The sequence below is a fragment of the Oncorhynchus nerka genome, linkage group LG3 (assembly GCF_034236695.1).
Source record: "Oncorhynchus nerka isolate Pitt River linkage group LG3, Oner_Uvic_2.0, whole genome shotgun sequence".
In the NCBI taxonomy this organism is placed as follows: domain Eukaryota; kingdom Metazoa; phylum Chordata; class Actinopteri; order Salmoniformes; family Salmonidae; genus Oncorhynchus; species Oncorhynchus nerka.
Window position 1 is genome coordinate 26,972,295 of NC_088398.1, and position 27,557 is coordinate 26,999,851.

The window sequence follows — 27,557 nt, forward strand, 5'->3', positions numbered from 1 at the left end:
TGTCTCCCTGTGTGTAACAGTGTGTACAGTCTGAGTGATGTCAGACCTGATCTCATCTCTGCACCGGGAGCATCAGACTGGTGAGTACAGTGTTACTACATGTATTTTTCACACTTATGATAAAGATGGATTTGTCAGACTGAGGATAATGTAGAAGCAAATTATCTAGGAAAACACAAAAGTTCATTCTCTGTGCCAGTACTAAGAATAGTATTGACATTGGACTAAAGGGATCCATAGCTATGGATGAGTAGTACCCAGAGCCATATGAACGTTTATCAATCATATATTCTCTCGTGCTACCCAATGGGGTTTGGAGAATTGACACAATGACAAAAGGACACAGGTTCTAATAATACAATGTTAGTGGAATCGTGCGTGTTGCAGGGAGGTTTTAGAACGACAACAAAAACAGATTTGTGAAATACCTGCTGATATTTCGCAATATGATCCTGACGTAACTGTAAACGAGTGTATGGTCTTTCCACTAACATGACCAGCTGTAGGCTGGGCAACTGCCTGAGATACAGTACATGTATATATTGTTTTCAAGTGCAGGGGCTTAGATAGTAGTATGCTTTGTGTCCCTACCGTAACTGCTGGAACCACATATTGGAAGATATAATAGATTATTGACAATAACGGTTTGAGTGTATGTAGGCTATTTCCAACAGCAGGTTATGTAGAATATAACGTAGCAAACCTTGCCTAGATAGGCCTGCTACAATCCTCACCAAAAGGGCTTAACTCTAATTGAAGGTAGTGGTTTGCAGGTCTTGCCTACAGGCTGGAAGACCTGGGTTTGAGACACGCGAGGGGCATTACATTGTTGCCGTCTGCAAAAATTCCAACAATGGTGGGATGTTGCCTTGGGAGCCATCGGAGAGGGTTTTGGTATAGTGAAGCGTGGGGACACGTTCTCCGAATGAAGGGGACTGTGTAACAGACCTTGCCTGGGTAGGCCTTTTACGACCCCCCCCCCCCCCCCCCAAAAGGGAGCAGTGGTATGCTGGTCTGCCTACGGGCTGGGAGACCATTTGCTACAATAGTGATTAAAACAATTCTACTTAGATGCACCCAGAGTTGTAATGAAATAACATGTTGAATAGTGTCTTTTTCAGGCACTTTGAGAGTATTGGGTGATGGCTGGCCAGATGCTATTTGGTGTAAATTGTATGATTGCTATGAAGTCAGTGCTTGGTGTGAGTAAGTACACTAATGAGTGTGACTATTGTTTAGCCTACATTGTATGCAGAGAAGTCAACTTGGTGTATATCTATCTCTGATTAGGTTGTACTCTAGCCTAGGCCCGCTGGAACAACAACAAGTGTGTTTGCAATAGCAGTATGGGATCGCAGTAACATTTGCATTGGGTATGCCATACGTATTTGGTAAAACATGTACTTGTAGCAATAGTGTAGTAGCCTAGGTTGTTGTAGAGTACTTTGATTCTGACTTTTATTTTTGAAGCACTTAATTATTCCCAGAAGTTACCTGTGTGTGTCCAGAGTGAAAGAGAAGAGCTTTGATGTTGACAGTAATTCCTACACGGCTGCGTTCTTGTGATGGGAGAACGAATACAAGATAAAGTACTCCACCTGTTGTAACCGCGAGTTGTTTCATTTTAAGACCCACAAATCCTCCGGAGGAGATTTAATATAATATCCACGGTCAGGAAATGAAGTTTACAACGGCACTGGAGGTTGTAAAGTTCTAAGTATTTGTACGGTGTAATGTAGGCCTTTGCATATATGTACAGCTCAGTATTGCCGAGGAACGTTTACAAGTCCTGTCTATTGATGAGGGCCGAGGCCAAGGAAACAACAGCAACGGTGGCAAGAGAGACATGATACACGAACGTCTTTGAGTCATGTCCCACCTAAAGCTGTTTGAATTGTCTTTCTGGTTGTAGCACAGACTTTAGCTGCGGTCAAGTAGGAATTGGATACGGTTCACCAGTAGGTCCCTCTTTATCATTTGGGAAACAAGTAGCAGTGATGCAAGTAGCACGGATAGCAGGGTTGAGGTCAATTCAATTTGAATTCAGTCACATAGAGAAGCGTTGAGTAAAATTGGAATTGGATTGGAATGTCAGTTTACTTCCTGAATTGACAGAATTGAAATGGAATTGAGCCCAACCCTGAAGGGTAGTATTTTTCACTATCCTCTGGGAAAGAATGGTTAGGCCTACTACGGACGGTCCGCTAACTCGATCACTAAAAAGGTTTATTTCAAATGTTAAGGAACGTGAGGACGGTCATGTGAACGAACACAACATGATAGTCATGTGCCTGTCCTAGGTAATCACAATCCGTCACGGTCACAATCTTACATTTGTGTTTCAATCCAAATGGAAGCCGGGAAAGGACCGTCCGTGAGATCAATATGATATTTTCAAGATATACATTTATACGATTGTTTACTAAAACTCAAATGAAAACAGATCATTCATTAGGTGGGGTATATCATTCATTTAAATGTCCGTTGAACAACAGGACACATCCCAGCGTGTGCTGATAATATTAAAAAGCAGCCAAAACGATAGGTATTCAGTTGCAATGCATACACAGTATCTACTACAATTGAATATCTATAATCCGGTCAGCCGATATTTAGTCAAGCTCAAAACACGTTAGTGGATTGTATCTGTAACACTTTATTTAAATATTCGCTAAATAGCTAATAAACTATTACTTGGTTGTAAATCATGATATGTCACCAATTCATGTATTTGTTGACATATATTTACAAATACCTATAGGCATATACAGTATAGATCAAGAACAGAAAGTTCTGCACATCTATTTACTTCATAGTCAACTTACTGTGTAACAATGAAGATAAGAAATTTAGGCAGACCTTAAAATTCATTATTATAAAATGTTACGATAGATGTAGAATACTCAAATTGGTGCAGTCTTCAATCCAGTCGCGTTTATCCCCAAGGCTACAAATCCCAGCAAATGTAATTCACAATAGTATACTCAAACAGAGATGTACTTTTCACAAAGCACTATTTTTCAAATGGTGTACATTGTATATGGATTTGCACATCAACCCTGTGTAGTGAGTAAATGTACATTATTCTATGGATTTAAAGTATGACTTGATTGTGAATACATTCAACGCTATAGTATCCTAAACTGTGGTGTTGTAAAGTCTATTACAGTAACATTAACCTGTACTGGTTTCAGTCTGGTTTCAGTCATTGGAAACGTACGCAGCTTAAGCTACTGGTGTAGTTTACTGTTACGACACGTATTGTATACTTGAGTACTGAAGAACACTACTGACAACTCTGGCCTATTAAAGGAATTGATGGATGCCTATGAACACAAAAGAAAAAAACCTGTTCAAGTAAAGTAAGACAGTCTTAACATACATATTTTGTTGTCAACTACATCTGTATTTGGTCCTCTCTTGCAGGTGCATTAAAAAAATAGAGAACACCCATTCAGGCTGAGGCAGGTGCTTCCTTTGGTTAGAGTCACCCTAGAAATATTCTCATGTTTCCAATACTGTGCAGGCGAGGGATAATTTTTCATAATGAGATACAAGGATTCCCTCATTCAGACTTTCATAAACATGACTAATAGCTCTCTCTCTCTCTCTCTCTCTCTCTCTCTCTCTCTCTCTCTCTCTGTTGATCAGTTTTCTCCATTCAAAGTAAGACTGAGATATTGTGTTTGACATTTGGTCCTCCCTCTTGTATTTCCACTTGGGTTGTCGTTTTTAATTCTAGCAGATATACGTCAGCTTATGTCAAAGTTTTCATGGTGATTACCAAAATACAATTGCACCTGATTCACAACAAGTGCTCAATGTGGTTTGCTTTAAATTGCCCCACCTAAATTATTTTGGCCAATTGTTTCATTATTATGATATTTCAGTCACGTGACCTTCCTTTCCTTATTCACCTGCAGAGAGCTAAAAGCTCTCTCGGATATGTTCAAATACAAACAATTAGATATGAATTGCCTTTATTTAAACACTTAACTGTAAAAATACATTGAGTTGGAGTAAGTATATTGAAGTTCATACATTGAAGTACGTCGTTTTCATGCAAATAAAAAGAATCGTAAAAATTTTGCCGCATGAAAACATCAAAGCATGCAGACCATTAGTAGAGAAAGACAGAAAGAGAAAGGGGGAAAACAGATAAATAGTGTAGGTACAGAAAGAGAAGATGGAGACTTTCTGGGCTAAGGGAGGCAGTTACGCAACATATGGGTTTCAAAAGGCCTTGAACCAAGATTACCAACATGAACTGTGTATTGTAAAAAAAACGTGTTTTCACAATCCTTTCACAAAATGTCACATCTTTGTTATTCTTAGCCTCTCTTTCCACTGACATTTAACGGTTATTTCTTTAAACACGAGAAAAGAACAGAGTTAATGTATGATTCAAAGTGACAGAAAGCAAAGGGAACAGTACCAGGTACCTCCCCATCTGTCTTGGTCACAGCTCTCTTCATGTCTCAGCTCGACTGCCTTCCATATCAAACACGCAACCAGGAACTCCAGCGGCCGAATGGACCGTCAAACACCTGACGAGTTAGAGAGAGAGAGAGAGAGCCAATGTATAGGAAAGAGGGGGACATCATAAGAGGAATTAGGGATGTCTCGAAAAACCAATCACCCCCTCTTTTCTCCCTACCCCCCACACTATCTCTCAGTCTCTTTTTCGGTAATGACTTTGTGTGGTGTGTGGCACAACACCTTCAAATCGTTAGGTCTCTGACTAACGAGGGAGTCCTCACTTTCAGGTGTTTTCCACGGGAGATTCTTTGGTACATTTTTTATAACGCTTTTCTTGTTCCCATGCTGCATCAGAAAACATAAATACAACAAACTACATGTTTTGGAATCTGAGACAACGTGCGTATTTCTATGAGTCTATGCGTAACATATCTTAGTGTATTTGAGCTTTGAACTGGTTTTGCAGTCTTTCCAATCTTTTGAGTGAGGATGATGGTGTCCTTGAACCAGTACATTTTCGACAGAGGTCCCACGCCTAACTTCTTTAATGATGCGCAGAGCGTTAGTCAATCCGTTATCAAGGCCTTTATACATGCAGCGTTCTAAAGTCCTACCAAAAGGCCCAAGTAGGTGATAATTTAGAGACAGGGTGTGTTCAACCCTTTTTTTCAGTTCATCTCAGAACAGAGCGCGGCAGACAAAGAGAGCATGAAAGAATGCAAACCTCAGAAAGAGATGAGACGTGAGTGACATGTTTGTTTGGTGCTTGTTGTGGTTCTTGTCTCCAAACCACCTGAGCAGTGTTTCTCTAGTACAGGTAACTCTTCAGTTGAACAATGGCTTTAATGGCCAAAGAACATGAAGGCATTTGTAGTCAAACACACATATTTCATAGATAGAAAAGCTTTTTGTCCTTGCCTATGTATTTCACATAGAAGACAGTCTTGGATGGTTAGACAGTTTTATTTTGTCATTTAGCAGATGCACTTATCCAGAGCGACTTACTGGAGCAATTAGGGTTAAGTGCTTTTGCTCAAGGGCACATCGACAGTTTTCACCTAGTCGGCTCAGCGATTTGAACCAGTGACCTTTCAGTTACTTGCCCAAAACTCTTAATCGCTAGGCTACCTGCCGCCCATGTTGTCTTTCCCATAAAGACACAGTAAAGCCATCATACTATTGAAAATCAAAAACACCTGGATTGAACGTTGGATACTTTTTGTTGTTGACTTTTAGGCTTTACCAAGACGAGTCTTGAAATGCCTTGACGTGGACAAGTTACGCGAGCACATCTCAAGTTTATCTCTAGACTTCAGCTCTAAGACTTTCATATACAGTAACTTGTAATGCAGGTAATTAGGGACATATAGATTAACAGGTGGTATATGGGGTTCTGGGGTTCTACTGTAGTTTTGAGTGCAGACATGATCCCACTCTCTGCAGAGCTACGTATATACAGCATGGAGAGGCACATGTGAAGTGAACACAGGTGTTTCTTCATCCAAGACAACGGTTGGAACCTGCTAGGCTTTAAAGAAAAGTTATCAAATAGGGTATGCACTAGATTCAAGGGACTAGCAATTGCTATGGGTTTTATATTGAACTTAGTAAAACATTCCATCATAGTTGTTGAGTGAAACAGAAAAGTGCCATCAAGCTTCCATTCACTCTATTACATTTTTTCATCTTCATTGAGGTAGCGTTGATGAATGATTATGCATGACTCTTTGCAATTTTTTGTATTTGAAATAACATTTTTGATATTGGTTTGTCATACTTGATCATTTGTGTCAGAGTTATTTCAGTTATCTCAACTCTTTCTTGTCGAAATTGTGCACCACAAAATTTGCCTAGCAGTGAATTTGACATGAATCGAACTTGACATTGATTTACTAGAATAGATCGTTGTTATTCTCAATGTGGAATGAGGTTCATACTGTAGGAGATTGTCCTCACATGGGGCAGGCACCAATGGTGTAAGGGATGCTCCTCACACGGGGCACCAAGTGTGTAAGGGATGCTCCTCACACGGGGCACCAAGTGTGTAAGGGATGCTCTTCACACGGGGAACCAATGGTGTAAGGGATGCTCCTCACACGGGGCACCAAGTGTGTAAGGGATGCTCCTCACACGGGGCACCAATTGTGTAAGGGATGCTCTTCACACGGGGAACCAATGGTGTAAGGGATGCTCCTCACACGGGGCACCAAGTGTGTAAGGGATGCTCCTCACACAGGGCACCAATTGGATAAGGCCTGTTATGAATTACGAATTTTGAGTTATATACCTGAGTTTAGAGTCATTGTGAAGAGGATTGAAGTAATTTTGTTATCTTGTAAAAGTTGTGACTCTGGGTAGGAAATGTAATAAAATTGAATACATTGCTCAAGGTGTATGTCTGAATGTGAGTAACAATTGCACAACTATATGGTCAATGTTAAATACGTAGCATACTGGTACATTCACATCAAATCTGTGGAAATATTTCAAGATGCAATCTACAATAGTTCCTGCTGTTCAATGGTCATTTAAATGAATTACATAGTCTACATTCAACTGCTCTTATTCATGTACCCAATTTTGTGACGTTACCGTGTTGCTTTTACCAACAAAAAAAAGGATCAACCAAGTCACATGAAATATGAATTCTTCTATAAATTATTAACTTGTTCACGTGTGGAAATGTAGGCTATAAATCTGTGCATGTGTTTGTAGGATAAAGATTACAATTTCATAACCAAAAATGGTCTGATGGTAGTCATTAGAATAAGGATAGATTATGCGCTTTCAAAATGGATCCTGCTAAATATGGTGTAATGTTTTTCAAGGGTTCAGTGCCACAGATTCATTGGCCAGCTCCATTTCTCTGTCAGTGGTAAGCTTTATTGATTAAGCTTTTTTAGGGCATTATTGTAATCTCTTAAATGTGATGCTTTGTTAAACTTTGTATATTTCAAAGGCCTACGAATCTGATTCAGGCCTATAATCGGTACACCTTAACCTTTTACTGCAGTGGGCTAAATCAGGGTCACACAAAGTGTTTCTGGGTTGTCTTGAACAAATCTACTTTGAAACAAATGTATACACCTCGGCTTAAAAAATGAAGACACCTGAAATGTTTTCAATTTTGAGTTTGCATCCCAATATTATGCTTTATATGCATCACAGAAGACTGAAATAAAACAAAACCGTTCGTCATAGAAACAGTGGATTTTTGGCATAAAAAAAGTATGTTTATTAATTATGAAATTATAAAAAATATGAATAACATAATTTGACGACAGGAAAGGGCTATATATATATATATATATATATATTGATGTCAGTTTTGATAGTTTTACTGACTCAATAATTATGTGCTGCAGGCACCTAGTTTCATGTTTAAACTGTTGTTTGACTATATATAATGAAACAAGAGATATACTTATTTGTATTTGTGTGTGTTTCTAGTTTGCTTGTTTCTCTCTGCCGATTTATGTTCTGTCTAACCTGTGGCTGAGTCAAACATTTGTAATTTTATGGCCCGAGCGAAGCAATGTAAGGTGAATAACGACTGGCATAAGTACATCAAATTGACTGACTATTGTTATGTGGGTTAGAATAATATTGATGATGATGATAACAACAATGAATATAATAATAATGGTTCAAATATGAACTATTATGTAGCCTATTTTGTTATTACCGACTGTTACTGCGCTAACATGCTAGCGAAACATTTTGCCAAGATAATCCACCCTTTCTTCAGCCAATTAAAAATGTCACTGCTTTGGCTTTAACGCATTGACCAATAACTGTACATTTCCCGATTCCTTTTAGACCAATCAGCAGTGAGGGAGGTGCAACGAGGTTTAAAAGCAAAGTTGTTTCTCTGAAAATCAACATTTCCGCCTGGCTCTTGATCATTGGCGAGGGACTCTCAATGCTATCCACCAAACGTAAGTATAGAAAGGATGTTAACTAAGATGTAATATAGTATAATAGCACTCTGTGATCATTGATTTGTGGTAAACAATGTGAAAGTATTGATGTAATAACTATTGATCATTGTTATGACTGCTCGTAGTAGACCATCGAGTAGTCTAAATCAGACAATTATCTTTACAGAGAAAACATATGTGGGTTTTTTTTGTATTAATGAATGCAGAATATTTGTAATAATTTATTTCACCTTCATAAAATGTTACATGCTGTCCTGGAGCGTATGCCCGCTTTGCTTTCACAGTAAAGTAAAACCTGTTAACTTAACCTTGAACTAGAATAAGAGAGGTAACAAGTGCGTTTCAGATAAACTTCGAAATGGCGGTCAACCCAATGTATTTACCCTGTCGTACTACCATGGTAAATAGACATGGTTTCATTGCCATTGTACTTCACAACACTTTGCAGACATCTCATGATTACTTTTTAATGTACTGTAAAGGCCCTCTCTGAACTGATGCCCTCAAACCAGAGACACTCCTCTTTGCGCTAGGCCTATCTGGTCCCATTGAAATTCAATCCCCTGGCTTACATTTGTGACATGACTAATACACACCTTACATACAAGTCATAAAGGTTCAACAATTATACTCATATTACTTATGTTGATAAGCTCTATGGGGAACAATGATTTAGTCCGATTTTACATTCCATCATATGTTTTGTACTGCGTACAATTCAATTGCATGCATCAGAGTTCCACTACCTTAAAATGGGAGACAATTCTGTAAGATTATTCCTTCACCTTTTTACAGACAGATCCTGTCCTCCCTCCCTTCCCCCTCTCTCTGTTTGCTGTTTAACCTCCACCAAAGACCACAGATATGATCATCTGCTTTTCTGGGTTAACTGTTCAGGTGCGATCTCTCTCTCTGTCTCTCTCTTCCTCTCTCTCTCTCTATCACTTGTCCTCCCTCCCTCTCTCTCTCTCTCTCTCTCTCTCTGTCTCTCTCTTCCTCTCTCTCTCTCTCTATCACTTGTCCTCCCTCTCTCTCTCTCTCTCTCTCTCTATATATATATATATATATATATATCACTTGTCCTCTCTCTCTCTCTCTCTCTCTCTCTCCCTCGCTTCTATATAGCGTTATGCTTCCTCTACCTCCGGCACCTCACATCTTTTCTCTTTTTGGTTCTCTCATATCCCACTGCCGTTACCAACCCCAACAGACAGATAAGTCTTACAGAGTTCAGAGGTGAGGAATGGCCTATAACAAATACTTCAAAACATTTGTCAAAACATATTTTATCTCATCATATAATGTATCGTACTACAACAATTAACAGGTCTAACATCTGGCCTGAATGAAATAACATTTTACTTACACAAACTACGGCCTGATATCTCGACCTAACTTTGATCTTAAAAACATGTCAAGTCATTTTTATAATCAGGCAGGCAGGTAGGTAGATAGGTAGGTAGCCTAGTGGTTAGAGCGTTGGGCCAGTAACTGAATAATTGCTAGATCGAATCCCTGAGCTGACAAGGTAAAAAGCTGTTGTTCTTCCCCTGAACAAGGCAGTTACTGGTGAGGTTGTCATGACAAGAGATAGGAACAACGAATGCCAAGAGTTCTGGTGTCTTGATGAAGGCCGAAGCGCCTCCAAGCTTTTAAGAATCTGTTTATGGCACAATAAAGGCATTTTCTTATTATGAAGAGTCAGGCTAATAAATAAAAAAGGACAAATCCAGCACACTGCTAATAAAAAAAAAATCTAAATGGTCTCAATCAACCTTCATTTGGGTCCATAACGACTGGATATATTTTTTCCCCCCATGCACCTGCTAATAATTATTTTGGTGCTTATCAGTGCATTCGGAAAGTATTCAGACCCCTTCACTTTTTCCAAATGTTGTTACATTACAGCCTTATTCTAAAATTGATTAAAGACATTTTCCCTCATCAATCTACACACAATACTCCATAACGACAAAGCGAAAACAGGTTTTTAGAACATTTTGCAAATGTATAAAAATACTTATTTACATAAATATTCAGTCCCTTTCCTATGAGAATCGAAATTGAGCCTAGGTGCATCCTTTTTTCCATTGATTATCCTTGAGATGTTTCTTCAACTTCATGGAGTCCACCTGTAGCAAATTCAATTGATTGGACATGATTTGGAAAGGCACACACCTGTCTATATAAGGTCCCACATTTGACAGTGAGGTCAAGGGAATTGTCCGAGACAGGATTGTGTCGAGGCACAGATCTGGGGAAGGGTACCAAAAATGTTCTGCAGCATTCAAAGTTAAATTAAATTAAATGGAAGAAGTTTGGAACCACCAAGACTCTTCCTAGAGCTTTTCAGCAGCAGGGACTGGGAGACTAGTTAAGATCGAGGGAAAGATGAACAGAGCAAAGTACAGAGAAATCCTTGATGAAAACCTGCTCCAGAGCACTCAGGACCTCAGACCGGGGCAAAGTTTCACCTTTCAACAGGACAACAACCCTAAGCACACAGCCAAGACAATGCAGGAGTGGCTTCAGTCTCTGAATGTCCTTGAGTGGCCAAGCCAGAGCCCAGACTTGAACCCGATTGAACATCTCTGGAGAGACCTGAAAAGAGCGTGCAGCGACACTCCCCATCCAACCTGACAGAGCTTGAGAGGATCTGCAGAGAGGAATAGGAGAAACTCGCCAGTTACAGGTGTGTCAAGCTTGTAGCGTCATACCCTAGAAGACTCAAGGCTGCAATTGCTGTCAAAGGTGCTTCAACAAAGTACTGAGTTAAGGGTCTGAATACTTAAGTAAATGTGATATTTCAGTTTATTTATTTATTTTTTGCTAAATTGTCTAACAACCTGTGTTCGCTTTCTCATTATGGGGTGTTGTGTGTAGATCGGCGAGGGGGGGAAAAACAATGGAATCCATTTTAAAATAAGGTTGTTACGTAACAAAATGTGGAAAAAATTAAGGGCGGTGAATACTTTCCGAATGCACATTAATTCTATTTCAAAGTTTTTGCATATCCCAACTTCCCCTGGGACACCCTTTGATAGTGGGGTCACTGCCAGGGTCTGAAATTATTAACAGCCACCCTGGAGCAAATAGAGTTAGAGAGCTTTGCTCAAAGACAGATTTTTCACGTTGTAGGCTCAGGGATTTGATCTAGCAATCTTTCAGTTACTGGCCCAACGCTCTTATCGCTAGGCTACCTGCTGCCCATATAATATAACCCTTACCCTGGTAGCAAGTTCATTTTCTAACACATTATAAAGAGTACCTTAATCCTTGATTTTTTTTTTTTTTTATACCAAGATAGCAATCTACTACTAGTATATTGTTGTATAGTCCTCCCCAGTAGACACCCTGTCTTCTACACAATAACGTTGAATAACATGATGCCAGCTCACGGCAGCTCACACTCACTCGTCTCCCGAGCGGCGCAGTGGCCTAGGACACTGCATCTCAGGGCAAGAGGCATCACTGCGGTACTTGGTTCAAATCATGGCTGCATCACATCTGGCTGTGATTCGGCGTCCCATAGGGCAGTGCGCAATTGGCCTAGCATCGATGGGGGTAGGCAGTCATTGTAAAAAACTATTGTTAAATAATGATACATGTGTATTTTAAAGTGAAATAAAAAAGGACTATGTTTTATTAATGCACTTATTCATAGATTGGTGGAGTACATTACATTTACATTTAAGTCATTTAGCAGACGCTCTTATCCAGAGCGACTTACAAATTCAGTAGACCATAATCATCTCCTAAGGGGATATTGTTTGCGGCCTAGTTGACAGAGCACACTAAAGTTTTACAACCCTGATTATATTACATTCTTTGAATTGCTCCCGATAACTCCATGCTACCTTTAAGTGCACGTCCCTGTCATGGCAGCCCGAAGCTGTTACGTTGATCAGGAGCTGACTGTACTCCTTTCACACACAGGTTAAATGATTGAGAATTGTCTTAAGATGAAAAGAGATTAAAAGGTACAGAACGCTTCAGACAAAAATTCTGAAAGTACCCACAACACACCTAACAACTATCACACACATACACACATGTACACACACACACGCGCGGATGTATGCACACACAACACAGAAAACAGCATTAAAAAAAACTACCATAGACCACACTCCCGGTGTTCGACTGCCATTGTGGTCTTTTTTTTTTCTTCCATCAAGCGTGGAGAAATCCGCCTTTCGTGGAATAGAGGAGGAAGGGAGGGGGGTGTGTGAGTGAGAGGGGAGGAGAGGAGGTGAGGATAGGGATACAAATCTACACCTCGTGAAATCAGGGCCCACCACAGCCTCAGGCATTCGCCCCCTCTCTCTCCTCCCCCATCCCTCTCTCAACCAAGGCCCACCACAAAGCTACTGCTTCTCTCCCTCCACCTTTCTTCGTTCTTCCTCTTCTTTTTGTCTGTCTCTCAACTTCTCGAAATCAGAGACCACCACAAACCCCTTCCTTTCTCTCTTTTTTATTTTATTTTACTCTGATGATGATGTATTAAGCAACAATAATCACTGTCATGGGAATGGGAAGAAAATGAAATCAATTTATTGTGAATTTTTTTACCTTTATTTAACTAGGCAAGTCAGTTAAGAACAAATTCTTATTTTCAATGACGGCCTAGGAACAGTGGGTTAACTGCCTGTTCAGGAGCAGAACAACAGATTTGTACCTTGTCAGCTCAGGGGTTTGAACTTGCAACCTTCCGGTTACTAGTCCAACGCTCTAACCACTAGGCTACCCTGCCACCCCCTGTAAATGTATCTAAATACATGTGTTTTAAATGGGTAAAATATGGCATTTACTATGGCATTTACAGCACATGGCAAAAGGGAGGAACAGAAGTTGGGTCTCTTCAGTTACAGTTTTTGCTGCCTTTATCGAACATAACATGAAAATACAGTGATACTGTAGGACAGTGGTACCCAAACGTGTTATAGTCCCGTACCCCTTCAAACACTCAAACCTCCATCTGCGTACCCCCTCTAGCACCAGGGTCAGCGCACTCTCAAATATATCGTTTTGTTCCATCATTGTAAGCCTGCCACACACACACACACACTATACAATACATTTCTTAAACATAAGAACGAGTGAGGGAAGTGGGAAGTGACAAAGAGCTCTTATAGGGCCAGGGCACAAATAATAATATAGTAATAATCAATAATTTTGCTCTTTATTTAGCCATCTTACATATAAAACCTTATTGTTAATCGAAAACTGTGAATAACTCACCACAGGTTAATGAGAAGGGTGTGCTTGAAAGGATGCACATAACTCTGCAATGTTGGGTTGTATTGGAGAGAGTCTCGGTTTTAAATCATTTTCCACACACAGGTCTGTGCCTGTATTTAGTTTATGCTAGTGAAGGCCAAGAATCCACTCTCACATAGGTACGTGGTTGCAAAAGGCCATCAGTGTCTTAACAGCTCGATTTTCCAAGGCAGGATACTCTGAGTGCAGCCCAGTCCAGAAATTCTGATTGAATTCCATTTTCACAGACTGCAACTTTGATGAGGCTCTCTTGCTGAGATATCGGTAAGTGGACTGGAGGCAGGGCATGAAAGGGATAACGAATCCAGTTATTTGTGTCATCCATCCAGTGTAGAGTAATTGCGCACCCAACTCACTCAGGTGCTTCGCTATATCACATTTGACATTGTCCGTAAGCTTGAGTTCATTTGCACACAAAAAAATCATACAATGATGGAACGACCTTTGTGTTGTCCTTGTTAATGCAGACAGAGAAGAGCTCCAACTTCTTAATTATAGCCTCAATGTTGTCCCGCACATTGAATATAGTTGCGGAGAGTCCCTGTAATCCTAGATTCAGATCATTCAGGCGAGAAAAAACATCACCCAGATAGTCCAGTCGTGTGAGAAACTCGTCATCATGCAAGTGGTCAGACAAGTGAAAATGATGGTCAGTAAAGAAAACTTTAAGCTCGTCTCTCAATTAAAAAAACGTGTCAATACTTTGACCCCAGCGCACTTTGTATGTTGTAAAAGCGTTACATGGCCACTGCCCATATCATTGCATAGTGCAGAAAATACACAAGAGTTCAGGGGCCTTGCTTTAACAAAGTTAACCATTTTCACTGTAGTGTCCAAAACGTCTTTCAATCGGTCAGGTATTCCCTTGGCAGCAAGAGCCTCTCGGTGGATGCTGCAGTGTACCCAAGTAGCGTCAGGAGCAACTGCTTGCACGCGCGTTACCATTCCACTATGTCTCCCTGTCATGACTTTTTCGCCATCAGTACAGATACCAACACATCTTGACCTCAAAAGTCCATTTGATGTCACAAAGCTGTCCAGTACTTTCCAAATATCCTCTCCTGTTGTCCTTATTTCCAGTGGTTTGCAGAAGAGAATGTCTTCCTTAATTGACCCTCCATAAACGTAACAGAGATATACCAGGAGCTGTGCCAGGCCCGCCATGTCTGTTGACTCATCCAGCTGTAATGCATAGAATTAACTGCCGTGTATCCAAAGCAGTAATTGTTTCAAATCATCTCCGGCCATCTCTCTGATGTGTCGTGAAATGGTGTTGTTTTAATGAAGGCATTGTCTGTATAGTTTTTTGGCCTTCTCCCGCAGCATTGTTCCAGCCATATCCACGGCAGCAGGAAGAATTAAGTCCTCCACAATAGTATGGGGCTTGCCTGTCCTAGCCACTCGGTAGCTCACCATACAAGACGCTTCTAGCCCCTTCTTATTAATGGTATCTGTTGATTTTTTCATGTCTTACTACTTGAAAGTCATCTTAATTATCGCTCAAAAAACACCTGTGGCATATTTTTCTAATTGGCATGTGTGATGATGAGAGTGAGGAAACAAGTTCAGGTAGTGAGTGGGTGAAGGTTTCATCGAGTTGTGAGATAGTACTTTTGCACATATAACACACTGTGACTGAGGAAAGGCACTACTCCCAAAATAAGTGAACCCCAAACCAATGTAGTTCTCATCATATTTGCGCCTCTTCGATGGTCCAACGTCCCTGTCTGTTGTTCGGTGCTTTCCCGGGTAAGTGGGCAGTAGCTCCTCGGCTGCATCAGATTCACAACTGTCAGTGTCCATGCTAGCTGGGCTAACAACAAATGTAGAATCACTGATGCTAACATTGGATGTGCTCGTGGAAGTAGAACAACTTGTGTCGTTGACAGGTGCAGGTGTAGTACTGCTGGTAGTAGCAGCACTACCAGTAGAGCTGGTATGTATCTCAATGGACGTGGGCCTTACTTTTCCTTAACCATTTTTCAATTTTCGAGCAAACAGTATGAGCAGCAGCTATGTTTGGCTACATAGGGACCGTTAGTGGAATTCCCGCGAGAGAGTAACGGTTAATGTGATTGGATGTTTATTATTTGACTAGGCTACCTGTATTTGACATTGTGTTGTTATTTCGCTGAACACTAGATGGTTTCATTTTATTTTTGGCAGTGAAACAAGGCTACTCATGGGAGAAAGAAACCTAACCCAAATGCAAAGCCCCGTTGGAAAATCTAAATGGACTGTTTGAAAATGTAAAAAAAAAAAAAAAAAATATATATATATATATATATATATATATATATATATATTAAAAATGTGAATCACATTTTTATTTGGCGTACCCTCGACGGCATTGAACGTACCCCTGGGTTTACCCCAGTTTGGGAATACCTGGTCTATAATAACTAACGTAACATCTATGCTGAACTCAAATATAAACGCAACAATATCAAAGATTTTACTAAGTTACAGTTCATATGAGGAAATCAGTCAATTGAAATAAATTCATTAGGCCCTGATCTATGGATTCCACATGACTGGGAATACAGATATACATCTGTTGGTCACAGATACCTTAAAATAAAGTGTGCCTCACAATGGGTCTCAGGATCTCGTCAGGATATTTCTGTGCATTCAAATTGCCATCGATAAAATATAATAGTGTTAGTTGTCAGTAGCTTATGCCTGCCCCTAACATAACCCCACCGCCACCATGGGGCACTCTGTTCACAACGTTAACATCAGCAAAACGCTGGCCCACACATCGCCATACACGTGTTCTACCGTTGTGAGGCCAGTTAAACGTACTGCCAAATTCTCTAAAACAACGTGGGAGGCGGTTTATGGTAGAGAAATACAATTTTATTCTCTGGACATTCCTGCAGTCAGCATGTCACGCACCCTCAAAACTTGAGACATCTGTGGCATTGTGTTGCGTGACAAAACATTTTTAGAGTGGCTTTTTATTGTCGCCAGCACAAGGTGCACCTGTGTAATGAGCATGCTGTCTAATTAGCTTCTTGATATGTCACACCTGTCAGGTGCATGGATTTTCTTGGCAAAGGAGAAATGCTGACTAACAGGGATGTAAGCAAATTTGCGAACAGAATTTTAGAGAACTAAGCGTTTTTATTTTATTTCACCTCATGAAAACATGGGACCAACACTTTACATGTTGCGTTTATCATTTTGTACAGTATAGTTTGATAACTATAATATAGTAAGGTGGAAAATGAAGACACTTTGCTAACAGGACAGGAGCAGTGTGTGTCTGACCTCTACATTAGAACCAGGGCTATTCTTAAACCTCAATAGCATCATGCGATAATGTGTCCGCGTGGCCGGAGTCAGGTCTGCTCACGATCAGCAGTCACTGTGACATCAACAAGTAAACACAGACAAACAACAACATATTTTAGCCTGATTTACAGTGCATTCGGGAAAGTATTCAGACCCCATTCCCTTTTTCCACATTTTTGTTACGTTACATTTACATTTAAGTCATTTAGCAGACGCTCTTATCCAGAGCGACTTACAAATTGGTGCATTCACCTTATGACATCCAGTGGAACAGCCACTTTACAATAGTGCATCTAAATCTTTTAAGGGGGGTGAGAAGGATTACTTTATCCTATCCTAGGTATTCCTTAAAGAGGTGGGGTTTCAGGTGTCTCCGGAAGGTGGTGATTGACTCCGCTGTCCTGGCGTCGTGAGGGAGTTTGTTCCACCATTGGGGGGCCAGAGCAGCGAACAGTTTTGACTGGGCTGAGCGGGAACTGTACTTCCTCAGTGGTAGGGAGGCGAGCAGGCCAGAGGTGGATGAACGCAGTGCCCTTGTTTGGGTGTAGGGCCTGATCAGAGCCTGGAGGTACTGAGGTGCCGTTCCCCTCACAGCTCCGTAGGCAAGCACCATGGTCTTGTAGCGGATGCGAGCTTCAACTGGAAGCCAGTGGAGAGAGCGGAGGAGCGGGGTGACGTGAGAGAACTTGGGAAGGTTGAACACCAGACGGGCTGCGGCGTGCTGGATGAGTTGTAGGGGTTTAATGGCACAGGCAGGGAGCCCAGCCAACAGCGAGTTGCAGTAATCCAGACGGGAGATGACAAGTGCCTGGATTAGGACCTGCACAGCTTCCTGTGTGAGGCAGGGTCGTACTCTGCGGATGTTGTAGAGCATGAACCTACAGGAACGGGCCACCGCCAACAAGTGAAGCAAAAAACATTCCAACTATAGGCCAAGGATTAGGGCTACCATTCCGAAACTCACTGTCCATTTAAGATTCTGAGGAAATGATAGAGGCACACTCTTAAAATAAAAGAATCAGACCTTGTCAGGAGCCTAAAACCAAATGTATCGTTGTTTTTAAAGAGACATGTTTCATCCATTTAGGAGGATTTCACATGCCTCTACGTCAAGCAGCCAGACAGAAAGTTGAATCAGCTGCAATGAGGAACACAAAGTGCTGGAGGGACAAGTTGTGTGAGGGTGCGGTCCAGTGACTTCTGTGTTTGTGGAAGAACATTTCCACTTTAGTAGCTAAAGCTCCGACAGTAACCGTTATGTCGTGTGCTGCTGAGGCTTGATGGGTGTTGACACGACATAGAATGTCTGCAGCGAATCAAGAACAAGGATCTGTGGTTGCCTGGCTCGGGCTCTCTCTCTCTGCCGTGGTTCGAGACCGACTGCTGAGCCAGCAGAAGTGTTTAGAAATAAATACCATTAATGGGAAGCAAAGGTTTCACTTTGTGACTGGCGTCCACCCGTAGTCGAGCTGAAACCAGGCCTGACCGGCACACCTCGCATCACTACAGTTCCAGGTCAGGAGAGTGTGTGAGAGGGTGTTTATGGGTTTGTGTTTCTCTAGCATGCGATGGGTAACTTTTCAGGTAAAGAGCTGACTGGGGGCCGCTTGGTTTGTTTACACAGCTTGAACACACTCTGAGTGAGGTATGTGACATTGTCACAGAGGTTATAGGCCAGGTTATCCAAAGCTAGACCTCTCTCACTCACTCACTCACTCACTCACTCACTCACTCACTCACTCACTCACTCACTCACTCACTCACTCAACCTTTTACTCCTACACCAGATTGTACTGCTGTAAATTAGAATTCTACACCAGGTGTATAATCTTTACTGTACTATGCTGAAGAGTAAAAGCTAGGGGTACCACAGTATTTTAACAAACTGGTCAAACACACAAACTTGGCTGCTTCTACTGTATCATTAATTGGCCTATTTGACAGAATGAAACAGGCTATTTAGAATGCGCTTTGATTATACAGTGCGTCAAAATCCTCCGACACAATTTGGAGACTGGTGTCGATTGCAATGACACAATAAAGCAATTGTACTGGAGAGGGCGCGGGTCACTGTCTACAGGAGGATATAAAAAGTCTAGCTATTGGTTATTGTTTGATCCTTTATATTCCAACGAGAAGCGGTGCTACTTGATGTGAACTGTTGATTTGTTTCCACAGTATTTGCTCTTGGGTGACAGGAAATACATGACTAAAGCAATTCGTCTTACTCAGATTTTTTTGCTGCTCTTTGCTTTCAGGAGAAAGTACAAAATGAAGTGTGTTTCTGGATTCCTTTCAATCATTATTGCATTGTTCATCTCCTCAACAGGTAAGAGAGTATGTTCTGGATTTGATTCATACTCTATGTTCTATTATATAGCAACAGATACATTTCTGTAAAGGTAACTTACTACTGGACGTACAGTATATATATATATATATGTATATATATATATATATATATATATATATATATATATATATATATATATTTATCTTGTCTTCTGTGTTCTCCCACAGGGGCTCAAGATGTGGTTGTGTATGGTCAGGTGGGAGAGACGGTCACACTTCCCAGATCAAAGTGGGGTTCAGAAAAGGTGTTGGTACAATGGTTCTTTGGAAAGGACACACAACCTTTGATGACCCGCAACTCCCATGGTCGAGAGACGATAGGTGAGTGAGATTAGTGCTAGAGGGTATCCATCTTTAATCGAGCGTGTCCTTTTTGAGCTGTAAACATATTGAGCAAAACAGTATTTGGTAGGTGGCTTTTTTTTCTTCTTTTTTTTACCTGATTTTGACTAGCTAACAATTTGAGGGTTGCTGGCGTCAGAATCTCAGGTGCCTACTACTGTTGTTCTCTTGAGCACTTAACCCTTGACCTGCTCAGGGTTACTGCTCTGCCTCTGCAGGTGGCCCTGTGCTGCTTCCACATTCACATGTGTTTGTGTGGTGTCCAGGTGGGTTGGGAATAACATAACACAGAAAGAAGACACATTTCTTATTCACACTACTACTACTACTACTAATACTGATCACATGATTATTGACATGCAGATCCAGAGTGGAAACACAGGCTGTCTCTGTCCAAGACGGACTTCTCCCTGATCATCAACAATATCAGACTGGAGGACTTCAAATCCTTCAAATGTGAATTGAAAGATTTCATGCCACAAACAACTACCTCAGTCACATTCAGACTGTTCCGTGGTAAGTGCAGAGTGAAAGAGAGGGGATTTCTATGTCTCATGTCAGTGTTATGAGAAAGATGAGGAAGGAAATGGGACATTGTGTTCAGTCACCATCATGTGGGAGAAACAAGTACTGCACACACATGTATACAAATGTACCTTTGTATAACCCCCACCTCTCTCTCTGTCTCACTCGCTCTCTCTCTCTCGCTCACTCTCTCGCTCTCTTTCTCTCTCTCTATGTCTCTTTCTATGTCTCTCTCACTCTCTCTATCTCTCTATTTCTCTCCCTCTCTCTCTCCATCTCTCCTCTCTCAGTGAGTGTACAGCCAGTCTCTCCCCTGTTGGCTGGGAAGAATCTTAATCTGAAGTGTGACATAGAGGAAATATTTAAGGGGACACAGAGAAGATGGCTTAGTCCCCAGAAACAGGACCTGAACGAGGACAAGCGTGCCCAGATCAGAAATGACGGCAGCCTGACAGTAATGAGTGTCACTGGCCAAGACCATGGAGAGTGGACCTGTGTGGTGACATACCAGGGCAGGGAAGCCTATGCCCACACCCCTGTTACTGTAATAGGTAAGCGTTAAGTTAGATAAAATGGTTTATGGTCTTCTATATTAAATTATTTCCCCTCAAGAGGTAAAATGTCTTCAGACTGAGGTTAAACTGTCCCTTTCCTATCTCTGTCTCTCATTCTCTCTCCTCTCTCTCTCTCTTTGCGCTCTCTCTCTCTCTCTCTCTCTCTCTCTCTCTCTCTCTCTCTCTCTCTTCCCTTCTCAGACCTCTCCCCTGTTCATCCACAGCCTATCTACACCTCTGTCTCCTCCCTCTCTCTTCTCCATCTGCCATGTTTCTTTTCCATTCCTCCTCCACTATCCTGGTCAGACAGCCAGGAGAAGAGCATCCAGGGAGGCCGCTGGACCTTTACCCCAAGCCCAGTGGCAGGCTCCCTCACTGGGGTCTTCCAGACCCTCGCCAACCTCTCCCTGGGGCCTCCATTAGCCTGGGTGGTCAATCAGAAGAGAGGGCTGGATGTCTCCGCCCTGCAGAGGGCAAATCTAAACCTCTCCCTGTCAAAGAAAGGCGTGACGGAGGGGGACAGGGGCGAGTACACCTGCGCTGTGGAATTCCAGAGGGGGGACACCCTGAAGAGAAGTATGCGTGTGGAGGTGCTACAGGGTAAGTCAAGCTTTGTGGCAGTCCTGAGAAAAATGTCCTTCTCCTTCCTTCCTTCTTTACTTCCTGACTTGGTTGCTACCTTCCTTCCTCCCTCCTTTAATTCTCCCATTGCTTATTTCCCCCTCCTTTCTACCCACAAAAGTGAGGAGTGACAAAGTGATTTTGATTTGTCAGCTCTCAATTGTTCAATCAGTACCTCCCGCCATCTCTCTGACCTTCCCTTCTTCTCTCTCTATCCCTCTATCCCTCTTTCTCCTTTCATTGACATTCAAACCCGTCAGACCATAGTCATGGCAATGCTATTCCCCCTTTCTATGCTTCTGTTTATTACACCCAGACAGTTTTCTCATCTCCTTCTGTCGTTCGTTGGGAACAGTCTGTCCCCGGAGTATAATGTCCTGTATCTAATTCAGTGGATAGTACACTTGTCTGGCTCCACTTGTATTAATAGGGTATTGTCACACTGGTAACAATGATTCGGGAGACAGGCGCAGGAATGCGTAATAGTTTTTTTAAATGACGCCCCAAATGACAGCGTGCCGTGTAAAGGCATGCGGACGAAGACCAAACAAACACGCATCGGAAACACAGGGTTGAAACACAAACAAAAGAGCGAGGAGTACCTCGAATAAATACACACGCGCACAATGATTAACACGCGGGACGAGACCCGTAATCATCTGGCAATCCACAAGGGCACGAAAGCCAACACACACAGCACAGGTACTCACACGCACCAATGGACATTGGAACAATAATGTAAACCAAAGGGCACATACAGTGCTTTGCGAAAGTATTCGGCCCCCTTGAACTTTGCAATCTTTTGCCACATTTCAGGCTTCAAACATAAAGATATAAAACTGTATTTTTTTGTGAAGAATCAACAACAAGTGGGACACAATCATGAAGTGGAACGACATTTATTGGATATTTCAAACTTTTTTAACAAATCAAAAACTGAAAAATTGGGCGTGGAAAATTATTCAGCCCCCTTAAGTTAATACTTTGTAGCGCCACCTTTTGCTGCGATTACAGCTGTAAGTCGCTTGGGGTATGTCTCTATCAGTTTTGCACATCGAGAGACTGAAATTTTTCCCCATTCCTCCTTGCAAAACAGCTCGAGTTCAGTGAGGTTGGATGGAGAGCATTTGTGAACAGCAGTTTTCAGTTCTTTCCACAGATTCTCGATTGGATTCAGGTCTGGACTTTGACTTAGCCATTCTAACACCTGGATATGTTTATTTTTGAACCATTCCATTGTAGATTTTGCTTTATGTTTTGGATCATTGTCTTGTTGGAAGACAAATCTCCGTCCCAGTCTCAGGTCTTTTGCAGACTCCATCAGGTTTTCTTCCAGAATGGTCCTGTATTTGGCTCCATCCATCTTCCCATCAATTTTAACCATCTTCCTGTCCCTGCTGAAGAAAAGCAGGCCCAAACCATGATGCTGCCACCACCATGTTTGACAGTGGGGATGGTGTGTTCAGGTGATGAGCTGTGTTGCTTTTATGCCAAACATAACGTTTTGCATTGTTGCCAAAAAGTTCAATTTTGGTTTCATCTGACCAGAGCACCTTCTTCCACATGTTTGGTGTGTCTCCCAGGTGGCTTGTGGCAAACTTTAAATGACACTTTTTATGGATATCTTTAAGAAATGGCTTTCTTCTTGCCACTCTTCCATAAAGGCCAGATTTGTGCAATATACGACTGATTGTTGTCCTATGGACAGAGTCTCCCACCTCAGCTGTAGATCTCTGCAGTTCATCCAGAGTGATCATGGGCCTCTTGGCTGCATCTCTGATCAGTCTTCTCCTTGTATGAGCTGAAAGTTTAGAGGGACGGCCAGGTCTTGGTAGATTTTCAGTGGTCTGATACTCCTTCCATTTCAATATTATCGCTTGCACAGTGCTCCTTGGGATGTTTAAAGCTTGGGAAATCTTTTTGTATCCAAATCCGGCTTTAAACTTCTTCACAACAGTATCTCGGACCTGCCTGGTGTGTTCCTTGTTCTTCATGATGCTCATGATGGACCTCTGAGACTATCACAGTGCAGGTGCATTTATACGGAGACTTGATTACACACAGGTGGATTGTATTTATCATCATTAGTCATTTAGGTCAACATTGGATCATTCAGAGATCCTCACTGAACTTCTGGAGAGAGTTTGCTGCACTGAAAGTAAAGGGGCTGAATAATTTTGCACGCCCAAATTTTCAGTTTTTGATTTGTTAAAAAAGTTTGAAATATCCAATAAATGTCATTCCACTTCATGATTGTGTCCCACTAGTTGTTGATTCTTCACAAAAAAATACAGTTTTATATCTTTATGTTTGAAGCCTGAAATGTGGCAAAAGGTCGCAAAGTTCAAGGGGGCCGAATACTTTCGCAAGGCACTGTATATACAAATACTAATCAGTGGGAATAGGGGACAGGTGTGCGTGATGAAAGTTCCGGAGGGATCCGTGACCAGTATAATGAAGTTTCTCTCTGCCAGGATAATATGCCAGCTGAATTAATACTAATAAAAAAAACATGTTTCTCCACATTTTTGTAAAATAATATAAAATAATTTTTATTTTTATTTTTATTCACATCAAAATTGTGAATTTTCTTTCTCTGTCTGTCTGTCTGTCTGTCTGTCTGTCTGTCTGTCTGTCTGTCTGTCTGTCTGTCTGTCTGTCTGTGTCTCTGTCTCTCTTTCTCTTTCTCTCTCTCCTCCTGTCCAGTTTTTTCCTCTCCAGCTCCAGTGGCCTTCGTAGGTCAGGAGGTCAACCTCACCTGCACCCTGGGCCACCCTCTGACCTCTGACTTGAAAGTGAAATGGATCCCACCACGACAATCCTCCCTCCTCGCTTTAGGCTCCGACCCCGACTCCGCCCATCTCACCATACCGGAAGCGAGGGATATAAATGGTGGGAGGTGGAGGTGTGAATTGTGGAGGAACAAAACCAAGCTGACATCAGTGGAGATCACACTGAAGATCGGTAAGAAAGGAGAAACAGGAAGTGACATGGTCAGGATGTGGTTAGAGTGGGTGGTCTGTGTATGTGTGAAGGTTAGGTTGTGACTATTGAGGTTAGGGTGTAATTAGCCTTATTGGCCAGTGGCCACGCTTACTGCAGCACTTTAAACAGTATAGTACCACAGTACTACTTCAGTAATTAAGTACAATGTAATAGCAGACAGTACTATTAGCCTGTAAAGAAGGAAGATCTGATGTGTGCATTTGAACACCTACCATATAATAGTATTATTGAAAACCACATACTGTTATGCGATAATACATCTTTATTGATTTGATATGCTGGAAACAATGTAGAACTTCCATACTGATTCTGTTTTTCTTGATGTTGTTCTGATGGACAGAGCGAGTCCCCATGGACGTGTGGCTGTTGGTCACCATCTGTGGCGCAGCCGTCATCTTCGTCCTCCTCCTCATCCTCACCGTCATTCTCAACCGACGCCACAGACAGGTACAGTTTGGTGATTTAATCAGATGTTGATTTTTGCTTAAAGATATACTCACTATCTCTTGCATTTTGTGTCTTGTTGGTAGTGTTACTGAGTTTTCCTGTGTGTGTGTTTCTGTTGGTTTTCAGCGGGTGACGATGCCCAGACGTGGCAAACGCAGAATCTGCCGCTGCAAAGAGTGAGTGTCATTTCCTGAGCACGCGCGCACACACACACACACACACACACACACACACACACACACACACACACACACACACACACACACACACACACACACACACACAGACCCTCACGTTTGTTAGGTTGAGGGACAAAACGTCTGTGTATTGGCCTTGATTGTGCAGAGTTGTTCAAGGCAACTCTTGCCAACTAAATTCATAGGGAAAACAGGATTTTTGTTGCCTCCCATATTTGAGAAATACTGTGTGAGAATGGTTATTTACAGTGCTAACCATTCTGTTTTCCTCTATTACAGCCCCCAACCTAAAGGATTCTACAGAAACTAGAGACATCATACAGACCGGAATCCCTGTCAATGGACAATGTCTCTACTATTTTGTCTTAGCTATTCTATTCTGACACAAAGAAACACCAAAAGAACAAAAGAAGCAAGAAAGAAGATGTTTTCACGTGATGTTTGATAATAGATTTCACAAGTGTATATTATCATACTTTATGACCTATGATTGAGCTACCATTGAACAAATACTGTATATATATGTATGTATAGCTACCGTCGCTTTTTATTTTTTTATTTTTTTTACTGTACACTGAGTTTACAAAATATTAAGACCACCTGCTCTTTCCATGACATAGACTGACCAGGTGAATCCAGGTGAAAGCTATGATCCCCCTTATTGACGTCACCTTTCAAATCCACTTCCATCAGTGTAGACGAAGGGGAGGAGACGGGTTAAAGAAGCCTTAAGACAATTGAGACGTGGCCGAAAGGTGCTTTTGAACCGGCTCGTAGGTGCCAGGCTCACCGGTTTGTGTCAAGAACTGCAACGCTGCTGGGTCTTCCACGCTCAACAATTTCCTGTGTGTATCGCAGTGGAGGCTCCTCGGAGGACCAAAATAGAAATGGTGAAACATGGAGAATCATGTAGTAGCCTAAACCTATCAACGTTACATTGAGCTGGGTGAATGGAATATGAATGACAGTCATCCAATGTGGTGTAATAGAAATAAGGCCATGCTCATAACATAATAATCATCCTGCCTCATCTTAAACGGCCCCGACCGCCACTGGTATCAAGAATGGTCCACCACCCAAAGGACATCCAGCCAAAGTTGACACGACCGTGGGAATCATTGGAGTCAACATGGGCCAGCATCCCTGCGGAGCGCTTTTCAACACCTTGTAGAGTCCATGTCACGGCAAGTTGAGGCTGTTCTGAGGGGTTGCAACTCAATATTCGGAAGGTGTTCCTAATGTTTGGTATACTCAGTGGACATTGCATAGCGCTTTGTTTTGGAGTCCGTTTTTGACCCAATGTTTTAATGAAGAGAATGTAATAACATCTTAATAGTATAGTTTCTCCCGGGTTTCAGGTGGTGCGAGCAGACCGCTGAGTGATCAGGCTCCTTGCAGCAGGCTACAACGTTTTGCTGAATTGTTTGAAATAGTAACAGAGAAAACACAGGGGTTATTGTTGTTGTGTTATAGGACTGTGAAATAAAGTGTTAGGTTGTATTTCAAGTCTTGAATTTAACAAGAATGAAAAACAAGCAATGACTGAGGTGTGACTGATTGGCAGCTTTGTTGAAATACCTTCAGTGGTGGGTGGACAGACACCAACACAAATAGATACCCACTGTCACTTCTTCATTTGTTTTGGCTCGTTACACATACTGTGACTGGGATTCAATCCACTGCACATTTGCAGAAATGCACATTGCGTTTGACTTTAAAAGGGAATTTACACTTTATTACCTCTGCGTTTACACTGAATTTGATTTCCTAAAACATGGGAAAATTGCATTTGAAATGCACATTGTCAACAGTGCAACCCTGCAGTGTGCCTTCTATTGAATTCCTGCCACTTATTTCATGCTTATTTCATGGTCAGTGGTGTCTTTCACCCGCTGATTCCAGGGCAAGTAATGGGGATGACATTCATTTGACAGATGCGGCGGTAGGTGAAGTCAAAGGGCACGTCGGACCAGGTCTGAGTGTTGCTCTCCAGGACCACAGGGCCCTCACCTTCAATCCCACCAGAGAGGTTGTTATCAGGCGCCAGCTCGACTGGTTTCAGAACCTATAGGGAAAGGGAGGTAGGGGGAGAGAAAATATGACGGGCAGGATGGAATTGAAGTCACAGAGAGGAAGAGAGATAAGACAGAAACACTGTAAATGAGGAGAGGACAAACAGTGGAGATAAAAGACAGGACTGAGCAACTGAGATATTTTGAGTCAATGTTGTACGTGTCACGGGTTGCAAGACAGTACATACTCATTTGTGAGCTTTGTGTGGTCCACCCATCTCCAGTCCCCCTCTATCTCTCTGTCTGATAGGTCGATCCAGAAGTAGTTATTAAACCCACCAATCCTACTGGCCTCCTTTTCCAGGGCTTCCTGTAAAACAAACACATGGTTATGATGATCATTTACGGGTACATGAAGCCACCACTCAGGACACTCTGTGAAATTCACCATTGTAAATAGAGAGAGAGAGGGAGAGAGAGAGATGGAGAGAGAAAGAGAGAGGG

General features: G+C 41.8%; 2 protein-coding genes across 3 annotated transcripts in view; one reads left to right on the forward strand and one right to left on the reverse strand.

Moving 5' to 3' along the window:
- LOC115141342 (uncharacterized) lies at nt 1–26,576 on the forward strand. 2 transcript variants are annotated; one of them, XM_029680111.2, is made up of 11 exons: nt 1–80; nt 8,299–8,417; nt 19,256–19,326; nt 19,518–19,670; nt 20,055–20,207; nt 20,507–20,767; nt 20,972–21,370; nt 24,098–24,355; nt 24,738–24,844; nt 24,971–25,020; nt 25,321–26,576. In XM_029680111.2, exons 3-11 carry the CDS (start codon nt 19,269–19,271, stop codon nt 25,349–25,351), a joined length of 1,470 nt encoding a protein of 489 aa, XP_029535971.2. In that variant the 5' UTR covers nt 1–80; nt 8,299–8,417; nt 19,256–19,268; the 3' UTR covers nt 25,352–26,576. The 2 variants fall into 2 exon arrangements, with proteins under 2 accessions (XP_029535971.2, XP_029535972.2); XM_029680112.2 differs by lacking the exons at nt 1–80; nt 8,299–8,417 and adding an exon at nt 18,188–18,512.
- Nucleotides 26,577–26,664: 88 nt separating this feature from the next.
- Nucleotides 26,665–27,557, reverse strand: part of LOC115142249 (CD209 antigen-like protein E) — a 5,069-nt gene continuing 4,176 nt past the window's right edge. The window contains exons 3-4 of the mRNA XM_029681698.1: nt 27,298–27,503; nt 26,665–27,106 (exon numbers count right to left, since the gene is read on the reverse strand). Coding sequence (XP_029537558.1) covers nt 26,927–27,106; nt 27,298–27,503 — 386 coding nt within the window. The 3' untranslated portion in view covers nt 26,665–26,926. The remainder of the gene's footprint in view (nt 27,107–27,297; nt 27,504–27,557) is intronic.

Excerpts from the sequence above, each read along its gene's own strand:
- LOC115141342 (XM_029680111.2), top strand. The coding sequence starts at position 19,269 with ATGAAGTGTGTTTCTGGATTCCTTTCAATCATTATTGCATTGTTCATC. Across the intron at positions 21,371-24,097 it reads GCGTGTGGAGGTGCTACAGG|TTTTTTCCTCTCCAGCTCCA; the intron begins GTAAGTCAAGCT and ends CCTCCTGTCCAG. Across the intron at positions 25,021-25,320 it reads AGAATCTGCCGCTGCAAAGA|CCCCCAACCTAAAGGATTCT; the intron begins GTGAGTGTCATT and ends CCTCTATTACAG.